This window comes from Planococcus citri, chromosome 2 (genome assembly GCF_950023065.1).
Source record: "Planococcus citri chromosome 2, ihPlaCitr1.1, whole genome shotgun sequence".
Classification (NCBI taxonomy): Eukaryota; Metazoa; Arthropoda; class Insecta; order Hemiptera; family Pseudococcidae; genus Planococcus; species Planococcus citri.
In genome coordinates, this window is record NC_088678.1 from 59,094,472 (window position 1) to 59,108,807 (window position 14,336).

At 36.5% G+C, this 14,336-nt stretch overlaps 1 protein-coding gene and 1 long non-coding RNA gene across 3 annotated transcripts in view; one reads left to right on the plus strand and one right to left on the minus strand.

Moving 5' to 3' along the window:
• The window catches only part of sand (sandman), a 72,267-nt gene extending 63,956 nt beyond the window's left edge, over positions 1–8,311 (plus strand). For both annotated transcript variants that reach the window (XM_065351830.1, XM_065351831.1), the window contains exons 4-6: positions 4,342–4,499; positions 7,350–7,693; positions 8,030–8,311. In XM_065351830.1, coding sequence (XP_065207902.1) covers positions 4,342–4,499; positions 7,350–7,635 — 444 coding nt within the window. In that variant the 3' untranslated portion in view covers positions 7,636–7,693; positions 8,030–8,311. The remainder of the gene's footprint in view (positions 1–4,341; positions 4,500–7,349; positions 7,694–8,029) is intronic.
• The window catches only part of LOC135836810 (uncharacterized), a 215,769-nt gene that overhangs the window by 67,870 nt on the left and 133,563 nt on the right, over positions 1–14,336 (minus strand). The gene's annotated exons all lie outside the window — the stretch shown is intronic.

Genomic DNA, 14,336 nt, shown 5'->3' on the forward strand with positions numbered 1-14,336 from the left:
AGACACTGTTCAAAACCAGTGTTTGTGACAGACACTGTTTGAAACCAGTGTTTGTGACAGACACTGTTTAAAACCAGTGTTTGTGACAGACACTGTTGAAAACCAGAGTTTGTGACAGACACTGTTTGAAACCAGTGTTTGAGACAGACACATTCACAACCAGTGTTTGAGACAGACACGGTTTTAAACCAGCTTCTGTGAAATGCAGACACGGTTTATAACCTGTGTTTGTGACAGACACAGTTTAAAACCAGTATTTGTGACAGACACTGTTCAAAACCAGTGTTTGTGACAGACACCGTTTAAAACCAGTGTTTGTGACAGACACTGCTTAAAACCAGTGTTTGTGACAGACACCGTTTAAAACCCGTGTTTGTGACAGACACTGCTTAAAACCAGTGTTTGTGACAGACACTGTTCAAAACCAGTGTTTGTGACAGACACTGTTCAAAACCAGTGTTTGTGACAGACGCTGTTCAAAACCAGTGTTTGTGACAGACTCTGTTCAAAACTAGTGTTCGTGACAGACACCGTTTAAAACCAGTGTTTGTGACAGACACTGCTTAAAACCAGTGTTTGTGACAGACACCGTTTATAACCAGTGTTTGTGACAGACAATGTGTAAAAACCCATGTTTCTGACAGGCAGTGTTTGCAACCAGTGTTTGTGACAGACACAGTTTATATCCTGTGTTTGTGACAAACACAGTTTTAAACCAGTGTTTGTGACAGACACTGTTCAAAACCAGTGTTTGTGACAGACACTGTTTAAAACCAGTGTTTGAATCTGACACTGTTTAAAACCAGTGTTTGTGACAGACACTGCCAGTGTTTGAGAAAGGCACTGCTTTAAACAAGCTGCTCTTGATTCTAGAGCAACGGTCAAATTTTCCCCTCCTGGCGCAGAACCCGCCTACCTCTTCTTTCAAAGTTTATCATCACAACTTTTCAAAAACTCACAGACTAGGTATTAGATATAGGCATGTACTACTAAATATAAATTCCCAGGAAGTCTTTAAATTCCTAATCCCCTACTTATACTGTTTTTTGTGATTTCTTAGAAACGTCCACATTTTTAAAGAAAGAGCTGTTTGAAACCAGTGTTTGAAACAGACACTGTTTAAAACCAGTGTTTGTGACAGACACTGTTCAAAACCAGTGTTTGTGACAGACACCGTTTGAAACCAGTGTTTGTGACAGACACTGTTTAAAACCAGTGTTTGAGACAGACACTGTTTTAAACCAGCTTCTGTGAAATGCAGACACGGTTTATAACCTGTGTTTGTGACAGACACAGTTTAAAACCAGTATTTGTGACAGACACTGTTCAAAACCAGTGTTTGTGACAGACACCGTTTAAAACCAGTGTTTGTGACAGACACCGCTTAAAACCAGTGTTTGTGACAGACACTGTTCAAAACCAGTGTTTGTGACAGACACCGTTTAAAACCAGTGTTTGTGTCAGACACTGTTTAAAACCAGTGTTTGAATCTGACACTGTTTAAAACCAGTGTTTGTGACAGACACTGCCAGTGTTTGAGACAGACACTGTTTTAAACAAGCTTCTGTGACAGACACGGTTTATAACCTGTGTTTGTGACAGACACAGTTTGAAACTAGTGTTTGTCGTTACCTTAATGCCAAATCCGAGTATGTCCATACAAAAAAGTACGATTTCACGCATCACTGATAAGGTTCGGATATGCTAGGAAGCGTTCGTTGAGTTCTGATTGAACATCGGTCAGCTTCGTGCATCTTCGGTGGTGCATTTCAACTGTACTTGGATGCAAATTTTTCAATTCAGGGCTTCCCAGAGTCTTATCAGTGACGCAAAAAGACGATTTTGTTTTTGATGGACATACTCGGATTTGGCATTAAGGTAATGTTGTGACAGACAATGTTTAAAACCAGTGTTTGTGACAGACACTGTTTAAAACCAGTGTTTGTGACAGATACTGTTTAAAACCAGTATTTGTAACAGACACTGTTTAAAACCAGTATTTGTAACAGACACTGTTTAAAACCAGTATTTGTAGCAGACACTGTTCAAAACTAGTGTTTGTGACAGACACCGTTTATAACCAGTGTTTGTGACACGCACTGTTCGAAACCAGTGTTTGTGACAGACACAGTTTATATCCTGTGTTTGTGACAGATACAGTTTGAAACCAGTGTTTGTGACAGACACTGTTCAAAACCAGTGTTTGTGACAGACACAGTTTGAAACCAGTGTTTGTGACAGACAATGTTTAAAAACCAGTGTTTGTGACAGGCACTGTTTGAAACCAGTGTTTGTGACAGACACGGTTTAAGACCAGTGTTTGTGCCAGGGAAAGCTGCGATCATTTGATAAATTTTTCAACATCATTCGAGACATTTCACTGCTTCTTTTTTATTTTTCCCAACGTTTAATCAGCACTAATTCGCTTTCAATTCATGGCATTTTAACAACTCGGACACCTGGTATACATTCGAGTCACCCACACTGCCACAACCAATGAGAAGTTGTTCGATTAGGAAGCAGAGCATAGAGGAGGATACAAGAGAAAAGGCAACATAACACACCGTACGCGCCAAAGGTGATAATTCACGGCGATGATGTCGAAATAGAGAGGAAAACTATACACATTCGATTTTTTTTCACTCGCACCCCGGCTGCTCCATCGGAATTAGAAAAGGGAAAAGGGGAAACGACGACGGGAAATTTACTCTGGTAAAATGGGTTTTTTGACGTCGTATTTCGCGGCGAAAAAGAATAAATACACCGGTGCCATTAAAATAGAACACGCGATCGTGGTTTTTCTATGATAAAGTAATTTTTTTCATCTGCACTGTTCGAGCTTCGACATCGCATCGTATACTATATAAGAACATAAACGAGACGACGAGTAGACCGGGAATCAAGGCGAAGGGTAGGATACAACGCGGCAGATTTATTTGAACGCGAGCACGAGCAGCGAACTCGCGAAAGTACGATTTTTCAAATTTCACCCAACGCTCACCGCGCTCTTCTATTATTTGCCCTCGAGTTAAAGTTTGCTCGCGAACGTATTGTTTAAAATTTCCAAAGGTCTTGAGAATCGTTTTAATTAGGAAATTAATCCGCTAAGATAAAAAAGACGTTAACGACTCGACCTTTTTGTATTATTTTGAATGGCGCTGCGTTGCTTTTTTTTCAACGTGTATCAAAAAAAAAAGATGAAAAAAAGAGCAGTTTTTTTCCTAACGTAAATTATTTGTACATTGTAAAAATCTACGTTATTTTTTTTTTATTTTTTCTCTCTTTTTCCTGGGCTTTTTCTTTTCGATAAAATGTATACACATCGTGCAACCAGTGGCTATTCAAAAGAATGGAGGAAAAAATAATACCCGGATGGGCTATTTGACGACCGAGGCAATGTTCCAAATTTTTTCACATCGTTATTTGATTTTTTCGCTTTGTGAATTTTCAAATCGACCTGTTGGGTGTAATAAATGGCCGATGGATACTTCGGTAAACGAGTAAAATTATCATTTTTGGAGTCTTCAAAGTCGAAAGATAAAGTAAACGAGAGAAATTCCAAGAGAGATGAATTTTTTGATCCACGTCAAGTCTAAAATTTTTACAGAACAGAAGAATTTGCAACTAAAACTATGTACACGTACATATTTCAAATAACCTACATATCTTATTTTTGCCCACTAATTAGAATTTTATGCTGGTCACGAAAATAATTCGTTAAAATCTGTCACAGAGGCAATAAGTAGGTACATATTCATCTTGGTTAGCAAAAGTATATAATTTTTAGGACATCAAAATTGCATCTTCTATTTTATTCACAAATTTCTCGGTCAGCTCCTCCCTCCATTTTAAAATGTTTTTTCAAAAACTACCTAGACATTTTATCAAACAAATTAAAATTCTAAAACAGCGCGCCGCGGAGCCCAAACAGGGCTACATTAAAATTCAACAACCTGAATGATGACTAATTATTTACACACCGCAGACTAAACATTTATTAATTTGATGCGAAAGTCGCGTCTGCGTCTACTCATCCTAGAGAGTGTTTTTTTGGCAGAAAATCCATTTTTCAGAGGCTTTATTTTTCAATCTCTAACGACGCGACTAACTCTAACAGTAAGTTACGAAGGTGTATTAAAAATATGTATTACTAGAACAATTTCTTTCTGAAAAATCGAGTTATTATGTTGTTGGGGGAAATTATAATTCGCCGTACAGTGACGAGATGCGTTCCAAGTTTACGAAATTGATTAATTTAATTATTCGTTTTACTCGCGATGTCACGAAACGTTCTGAGAAGTTTGCTTTGCTTTCGAATAATAATTTCTCGTCTATTTTCAGAATTCCAATTTGGATATTCGGTCTGATGTGACTGAAGGCGAAGAAAGCGACGATGAGGATACCGAAACCGATTCCAGTAAATCGTCGTCTACGATATCGAGTAAAGACCCTCAAGATATAACAGTTCCTATATCATTATGTTTGGCGATAATGATCGGGTAATTATTACTTAATTAAATTATTTTACTGGTACGTTAGTGTGAAAGTGCATTGGGCTTTGTTTGCATAAAGAATTCAAGCAGTAGGTAGAAAAATACGTTTTCCGAAAGCAGACATTTTTTTGTGTAAAATTGTTCCCAAAGCAAAATTTAGAGTTGGTGGAGTCTCATCGTCGTTCTTTCACTGACCAAATTTTTTAAAAATAAAATAAATCAAATTTAGAAATTTGGTTTCAATTTTTACAAGAGTGGTTTTTCGAAATTTAAATCAGCCCCTCGACTTAACAAATGAGAAAAATTTTCATTTCGATTAGGAAAATATTCAAGACATACAAAAATTAAGAGAAATAGAAAAAACTTACAAATTTGAAAATTTTAATTTATGTAGGTACTTACCTAGTTGAAAAAATGTTTACTTTCGATTAAAAAAAATATGTTTTGAAATTTCATTTCAACTTAAACAATAAAAAATTGAAATGCAAAAAAAAAGAAATGAATAAATTAACGAGAAAAATGTGCATGTTTTAAAAAGAAAATTGGAATTTTTCAATCAATCTGAGTAAATTCTGAACAGCCAGGCAGGTACTCAGATAATCTCGAGAGGCTAGACAGACAGGTGAATGACCTCAAAGAGGCAGGATAGACAGACAGACAACCATATGAGGCTAGATAGGTAATTCGGTGATCTTGAGTGTTCAGGCAGACGGGTCAATGACATTAAGAAGCCGACATATGACCTTGGGAAGCCACACTAACGGGTTAATGACCTCAAGAGGCCGATTTGTGTGTATACGTAAATCGATGTAATTTTCGTTTCCAATGTAAGGGATGTTGGAAAAAAAAATCACAAGAAAAAAGTTACATATTTCACACACTCAAGGAAAAGGAGATCAGGAAAAGGTTGTGAAGGGGCGTCGAAAGGCTACAGGCTACAGAGAAATTGTGAATCGATTGCTTGAACGTCACTTTTCTACCGCGATTTCAAATTTTAAAATTCACGTCGAAAATAAAAAAGAAATTTTTTGGAATTTTTTTGTGATAATATGATTATACATTATTACGAGTATAAGTGTCCAAACAGACAGGTTGATGACCTCGAGTGTCCAGACAAACGGGTCAATGTCCCCGAGTGGCTGGAAAGACAAGTCAATGGCTTTAAGAGATCCGACACACACACATATGACATTAGAAGGCTAGACCATGAGTCGGGTCAATAACCCCGAGTGCAGGTCAATGACCTTAAGAGTTTAGATAGGCATACAGATGGTCTTGAGAGGCTAGACGGGCGGGTTGATGACCTTGAGTCCAGACAGACGACCTTTGCCATTCAGACAGGCATTCAGACAATTTGAGAGGCTGGACAGGTGGACGGATGACTATGTGAGGATTAGACAAGCTGGTCAGTGACCTTGAGCTGAGACCAGTCCGACGGGTAAATGACCTTAGGAAACCAGATTGGCAGACAGATGACCTTGGGGAGCCATATTGATAGGTCAGTGACCTCATACAAGAGGTAAGGTAGACAGATATACGACCATGGAAAGCTAGGAAGATAGGTCAGTGACCTCGAGAGTCTGGACAAGCAGACAGACGATCTTGAGAAGCTAGACAAGTAGGTTAGCGACCTTGAGAGTCCAGTCAGACGGGTCAATGACCTTAAGAAGCTAGATAGGCAGACAGATGACTTAGTTTTTGCAACTTTTCCACTTTTCTGGAGAGAGGAAAAAGGTGGTGGGGATTGAGATCCCTTCTGAATATGCCAATTGAGATAATACAAAAACATTTTTTGTTTTCAATTCAAATAGACAATCCAATCATATCAATAATTTCCATCAAACATTTTTTTTTCAATTTTCATTATATTAATTTCAAAATTTTAAACCACGGTAGACAAAGAGGTTCAAGTCAAAGATTCAAAATTTTTCCTATGGTCCTTTGAAATCACATCCATACCTTATGTGCGCACCCCCCTCTATTTTTCCAAAAAAAAAGTTGCAGCATGATGACACTTGATCAAAGAGCTTTTTTTAAAACTCCAACTCACTCGGGAACGTTCACAACTGCCTCACTCAGATTAAAATTTTTAAAAGTAAAATTTATTGAAAATGTTTCTATTTTCAACTTTTAATGAATGGCTTGAAATTTTCTATCTTCTATTAAACAGGTTATGGTTTTTCCGTGGAGGGAGGGGGAAACAATAATTTTTAGATTTTTACAGGTACTTTATGCAGCTGCAAAAAATCTTTAGAATAGGCACAGGATAATCGATTTAGAGTTCGATTTTTGAAAGAAAGAGTTTTAAAAGAAATGAGTTACCTCATTTTAACTCTTTTTGAAACAAGTAGAATCGAATGAAAAGATGTAAATTCATTTTCAAAAAAAGTTTGCACAACTCTGAGAACAAGAAATTCTGTCTAACGCTAGTGTATCAAATCGAAAAAAAAACAAAACAGAAAACTAATTTGCTCAAAAACACGATTTTCAAGTTGTTCTTTTGGCGGAAATTTCCATCAAAATTTTGTTTTTGAAGCATAGCCTAGGTACCAAATTACTCGTCTTGATCAACTGGCTCGAACAGAGTTGGGCTATGGGATGCAATTTCACATGCTCATCTAGGCATTAAAATTCATTGTTTTCAACTTCTACCTACATATGTATATACATACCTATTTTCCACTCTTCAATGCGCGAAGAAATTCTTTAAACTGGATAGATAAACAAACACCTTCCATGAAGAAAAAAATGGTCCACAATTTCGCAAATATCCTTTCATTTATATTCTCACCTACTTAGACTTACTCACTTTTAGCCACTTCGTTTTAAAAGCATTTTTTATTTTTCTGTCCGCAGTTTCATCTCAATAGGAGCACTTCTATTTAGCGGCCAAGAAGGACTGGATTTTTTAGATGGTTCCTATTTTTGTTTCATATCCTTAAGTACGATCGGATTCGGTGATATAGTTCCTACAACCAGCAAAGGCAGTAATTTCGAGCCGAATTTCATCCTATGCTCGGTGTACCTGATGCTAGGCATGGCTTTGATAGCCATGTGCTTCAACCTCATGCAACAAGACGTCGTCCAGAAAATCCGCACCTGTACTGATATCGTACGCAGAATAGCCAGATGCCGAAGATAATCGTTATAAATAGCTGTCAGCAGGATTTTAGCTAAATCTTCTCGCGTCAGATACAAAGGTATATAATTTTTTTCGTCAGCTTTTAAGCCAATTTATCACTCTTATCTAACGAATAAAAAGCACGAGCAAAAAAAAAACGACGAGAAGAACTTGTTAATATGCGCCGAAGACCCCTCAGACGATTTGTTTAAAAAGGTTAAACCTTGGTGGCAATTATTTAGCTAAATGATGCTCATTAAAATATGCCATACGCGGAAATGCCCGCCATCCCCATCGTCGTCGGTCGTTGGCGTTTTACTATCTATCTATACCTACCTACCTATATACTTATTCAACTCGTGCAATTTTTTTCCCTCTCATTTCAAAGTTTCGCTATTTTTATCTCGTTTTGTAGGTTATTGTCATGGAACTGCAGCAGCCAAACCGGCCAGAAAAGTAAATCGTTTTCCAATCAAATCGAACCATCTTTGTCGCCGCTTCGATGATGAATGCCATAATGTTTGTTTTTTTTTCACTTATAGATACTCCTTCTTGCGTATTTTTTTTCAACGTGTAGACGAAAATGTAATTTTTATCCTTTTGTATATAGCATTTTTTTTCTACTTTTATAATTAAACTCGAATTGGAAAGTTTATCGCTGGAAACATATATACAGATATAAAGTAACAAACGACCAGCAGTTTTTTTTTCTTTCTTGCTTCTTTCTCTCTAGCGACGTTTTTGTTAATTGTCCACAGCACGCGAAACTTTTGCCACATAGACGCGATGACATTTTCAACACTTTACAAAAGTTTTGCCCTCGTCCATCCATCGTCGTGCCCGTTTCACATCGATACATTGTGTACAATTATATTGTTTAAGAGAAATAAAAAAGTCATTCGTATGTCACATATCGCGATAATATTTCATTTAAAAAGCTCCTTTTCTCGGATACTCGTATCTCTCTCTCCTACTACGGTACTACATGCTCCTCGCTTTAATCTTCACTAATGACGCAAAACGTTAAACGCTGCAGCCATCACATATCTACTATATATACTGGTGTAGTATAAATCCATATATACGAGAAAACATTCCCTTCGTTTGTTCGTTTCTCCTTCTGATTAATCCTTTCGCCATCTTATCTAACGCTGTGGTATTTTACACGTAGGTACTCGTACAATAAACAGCCCAAGACGGCGAAGAATTGAAACACACCAACACAAACAACCATCTCATCGTCTTCGTCGGATTAAAAGCTATATTCATCGAATCTGCGGCTATTTTAATTTACAATCGTTTTATTTCCGCTAACGATTCGACAATTTACGATAAACACACGAAAGCACTAGCGTATAGCTCGAGATCGCGAAAGCAGATTTATCTATTCGCAATGTAGAGATACGTTTACGTACGCTTGTCACATCATATACCTAGCATGTAACTTAAGGAGGCATTTTCTCTCTTGAAATATTGCGGTTGACGACTGACGTATGTGGCATTTTGTATTTGTGTATTACGTTTAGTTTGGTACTAGTACACGTAGTCTCTGTCTATTTCGCCTTCTGCGATATGTGACGATGTGTAGATGATGGGACGTTGCTGCGCTGCGGTGACTTTTCTAAATATATACCTACCTATACGATATTGATTGACTCAGTGGCCGAGAGTACCATATTGTGCATTACTTCGTCCTCCATCCCGCTGCCTATCATCACCGTGTACGTAGGGCTTAGGTAAGCTCTTCCTTATGAAGTTTAATTACCGCGAACATGCCGACCGAATGGTATATAACAACTATAGGATGCGAATACAATTTATCATCGTAAAGGTACCTACTCGAAATGTAAACCTCGACGAAACCTCTCAATATCATCCGGCTACTACCACCATATCCACTGTACGTAGGTACCTGGCAACAAAACGTGTTAACCAGAAATTACACGATATGGTTTACTTTTCCCTTCGACGCCTTCCTCCTCGTGTAGGTACTAGATACACTCGTAGTACCGTGTATACTTCCATTTGTCTGTAAATCCATCAATGACCTAATTTACATTTAAGAAATACATCGTTTAGACTATAACTGAGAGATGAACTGAGATTTATAAGTGTATTTTAACATATTACCAATGTTCAAGTTGATACATATATATGAAGGTTTGGTCAAGTGATTCATTTTACCATTTTCCCTTCTCACCTTCATTCGTACAGAGCCCAGATTCGTTACGTATTTTTTATGTTGAAAACGAGTCGAAAATTACATAACGATAGACTCACTCTCTCGTCACATATTCCAGGTGACATTTTTAGCAGGTTGAAATTAATCATTAACATGTACGGTTGAGAGAAGGAGAAGGAAAGAATATGTATCAAAATCCATAATCACGAACCTCACATAGATTTTTTTACACAATTTCTGTCGATGATGGGGAAGGAAACGCTTTTCAAGAAAATGTTTGAAACAATTCAAACCAACACTTAGTTAACCGACATGACACCTCCTCCCACTCCTTGTAAAATAGCATAATAAAATTACGAGTTGAATAACTTTGTCGCTAGGAACATACAACCAAAATTGCATTTTCAATTAATTTTTTAAATTTAATTTAAAAGAATTTATCTAATTTTTGAAGTTTATATCCTAATTTGAGAAAAGCAAGCTGGAAAATTTGGAAAACAGCCCACAGAAAAATGTCAACTGTACAGTCGCAATTTAGCCCAAATTCGAAAAATTTGATTACATGCTGACAGGGCCCAGCCGAAGTCGTTTTTCAGGAGGGAGGAGGAGGAAGCATAAAAATGCCAGCTACCTAGTAACTTTTTTTGTCTTGAAATTTCCAACTCAAAGTTTTTGAAGAACCTTTAGTTTTAGCAGGTCATTTTTTCAAACACATGGAGATTTTTTTCCCAATATCTTCAAACACCCAAGATTTTTTTTCAAGCAGGCGAATGTCGAAAATATAATTTTTGGCCCTGGCGAAGTGAGTGAAAAAGCTCTCAAAAATCAGTATTTCAAGCTGTATAAAAAACTATGATTTTTTGTGTGATGAGTAACTTATAAGAAGTTTATTATTTTGCTTCAAAATTTCAAAATTCAAAGATGATTGTTTTTGTTGAAAAATTCAAAATTGAAAATAAAAAGCAAACGAGTCCGAGCGAAGCGAGGGCAAGAAAGGTCTCGAAAATGAGTATTTCGAGAGATATAAAAAATCATGTTTTTTTATGCGATGAGTTATTTATAAAAAGTTGATTATTTTTCTTTAAAATTTTAAAATTCGAATTATGATTTTTTTTGAAAAATTTAAAATTGAAAAAGACAGGCAAAAGCTCTTGAAAATTAGCATTGAGAGAGGTATAAAAGCGATGTTTTCTAGTGTGATAAATTAAGTAGTTTACCTACTATTTTTGCTTCAAAATTTTAAAATTCGATTGATGATTTTTAAAAAAGTTCAAACTTGAAAAAGAAGTTGGTATTTAAAAATCAAGTTGCCAACTTTTTGTGTTTAGACTGTTGGAATTCAAGATGAAATATGATATAGTGAAGGAGAGAGGCACTAAGAATATAGTGGGATCTGGGAGATAATAACTACGATGGGGGTGAAGATTAGAATTATTCCATAGGTGGGGAATAATTGCCTAATATACAGATAGCTCAGAAGGGGTGTAGTTCAACTAAATCACTATACACATTAATTTACGAGATACATAATACTTAGAACTCAAATTTACTTATTATGTATATTTACACTATTTACAAAACATCATTAACATACATCATTATACATATTTTTCAATATAGTATGCAAATAAATGCACTTAGTCAAATAAATGATCTATCTATTCCGTGATAGATAAATCAGTAGAATTAAGGCAATAAACTAGTATTGATACTTTATCCATCCACTTGCAGGCAGATTGGATAGGTAAATTAAGTACAAATAATTAAGAACATGTTGAATTTATGTCTTTCTCAGATATTTACAGTCATAGACCTCGACACCTTGGTTAGAGAGCCTATGATAAAAAACTTAAAATTAATTAGTAAATGTATTTCACCACTTACTGAACACTATACACTTTTTTCCATCTCTTTTGGTGACCCCCTAATACTAAGGACGTCAATGGAACTTAACTAAATGAGACACACTTTGCATAAGTATTTTGGTGATGACTGGTACATCCCAAATATACCAAAAAGATCATCATCTAGTCGTATAACTGCTCAAGGTGGTATTGTGTACAAATCAATGTGTACCCTTATGTCAAATTGGGTATTTGGGCAAACATCCTTTATGTTGGTGTTGCCTCTTTCGCTTTGATGACGTATCTCATGGAAATTTATTTTTGAGTATAGACACTGCACCTGGGCCCTCCGGGGAAGACATCCAACTGCAGGCAATGGGGAAAAGGGACGGTAGTAAAATCTTGTGTCATGCCAATTTCTCCCGCTGGGTGCTTTTGGTTGCGCTGTACTTCAATCTGCAGGCAACGGGGAAAAGGAATGGTAGTGATATTTTGTGTAGTGCCAATTTCTACCGCTTGGTGCTCTTGGTTGCGCTGTATTTTGTTCAAGAATTCGACTACAACGCAGCCAAAAGCACCCAGCGGGAGAAATTGGCATGACACACATAATTCAGCCAATATGGCCGCTAGTTGGATGTCTTCCCCCAGGTGCAGTGTCTACATTTTCGAGCTTCCACTAGTAGTTTCCTACTTGCTTACTAGTGACATCTACACAAGCACCTTGGAGCTAGCTGGGTAGTTTAGAGACCCTGATACACGGTATTAATCAATTGGACGTCATTCTATTTATAGATTCACATGTTACCAATATTTTCAATACAGGGGTTCATAATACGTATAAGCACCACCATAAGTAGTGGAGGCATGCTGTCTTTTCAAAATTTTCATTTTTTCAATTAGGAGTTTTTTGTCAACTGACGAGTGAAAATCGCCAATTTGCCAACTTTCTCTATTTTTCGGACGCTTAGAGAGTAGGGAGAAGCTCCCCTTGCCCCCCCATCGTCATGACCCTGCATGATGACCTTTGTATTCCCAAATAAGTAAGTAATCATTTTGAATATGCAATATTTTTCCAACATTTTGAGGCTTTTTCAATAACTTAAGAATTATGAGTACCGAAACTAGAATTTTTGAAGCAGGTAGGTATTGATGGTAAAAATTTTATTGATCAGACCTCCGCACTTCGCATAACGAACGCTCGTGTTAATGTTTTGCAGTTTTATTAATTTTTCAACAAAAAAAAGTACTAGGCTTTTGTCAGACAATTATTTTAGGCCTAATTCATTTTAATGACTCAAGTCAAGAAAGGGCTTCAAAAAATAAGAAATTTTGAAATCAAATTGTATTACCAACTTGAGAAGGCCAATCTCAATTTTTTAATTTACAGCATTTTTTTTTTGAACTAGTAAGAAAATAATTGAATGAGCACATACAAAAATACACCGCCAGACCAGAACCAATTTCAGATTCGGGAAGCGAATTTTTGTACCTCATGGTACCTACTACCTACTACCTACAATAAAATGTTGTCCGCATCACAACGTTGCCCCTGACAAATGAAAATGAGACCACCAACGCATTACAAGCTTTCTACTCGTACCAAAAAGGTTTATTTCTCTTTTTTTTTTATCTCATCTTCAAAAAACATGATTCAATTTGTAAACACGAAATTTTTTCCTCGCCTGCTCGCCATAAAATACTTTATTCCATCATATTTTTTTTTCTCACAAAAAGCTCGTTTATTAAAAGAACCAAATTTAAAGCCACGTAGGTATTCCATAGTTTGTTGTAGGTGTAAAAATGAGCTGAATTAGTAAGTACGCGATGTTGGCACAAGATGTTTTTCTTCGATTGAATGAAGGACGAGATTGCGCGATAGTCTTCTTTTCGGCGAATTCTGTTAATGAAAAAATTTAATTTCGACGAAAATTTCTATGTTTGCGGGTCTTCGCCGTTGAACCAACGATGGTGGATGAAGATTAAAATCGTTCGAAAACGAAACCGAGGTACTTACCGTGTGTATCGTGAATAGAAAACAAATTGGAAATCCGTGTACTAAATAAATTCGTCGCGGCTGGAATTTATCGCTTTTATAATCGACAGTCTAGGCTTTTCATAGAAACTGAAAAAAATACATGACGTATTCCAAGGAGTAGGTATCAAAGAGATATACGTGTATTTCGGCTACCCTGACTCATGATTTATCTTCAAGAGTAAATTTTCTAATACAAAGATCTTGAAAATATAGGAATAGAATTTCAACCCTGTGATCACGATGGCAGGCACCTATTTTTTGAAACTTTTGGACACTTATTACTTTTATGGTTTTATTTTCTAAAGTTCGGTAAATTGTGAAATTAAAATTATTGGCAACAAATCCTAACACCGAATCAGTTGACGTAATTTAATATGTTTTACTCGGTAAAAGGAAATTTTACGACGAACTCGAGTTATGCAGTTTGGCAGCGAAGAATCAAAGTTTTATGATATACAGAGAGAATATGAATTTAATTTTTAATTGGTTGATGATAATTAATTCACCATACATATAGGTTAAAATGCAGGATGGAGATTAAATAAAAGGCTCGCGAATAAAGGGTACACATTATTAAGTAAGCAGAGGGGGGAGAGGTGAGAGGGAACAAGGGGGTGGAGGCGGAAGGTATAGCGTTAAATTTAAGAAATTGAAGTATTCG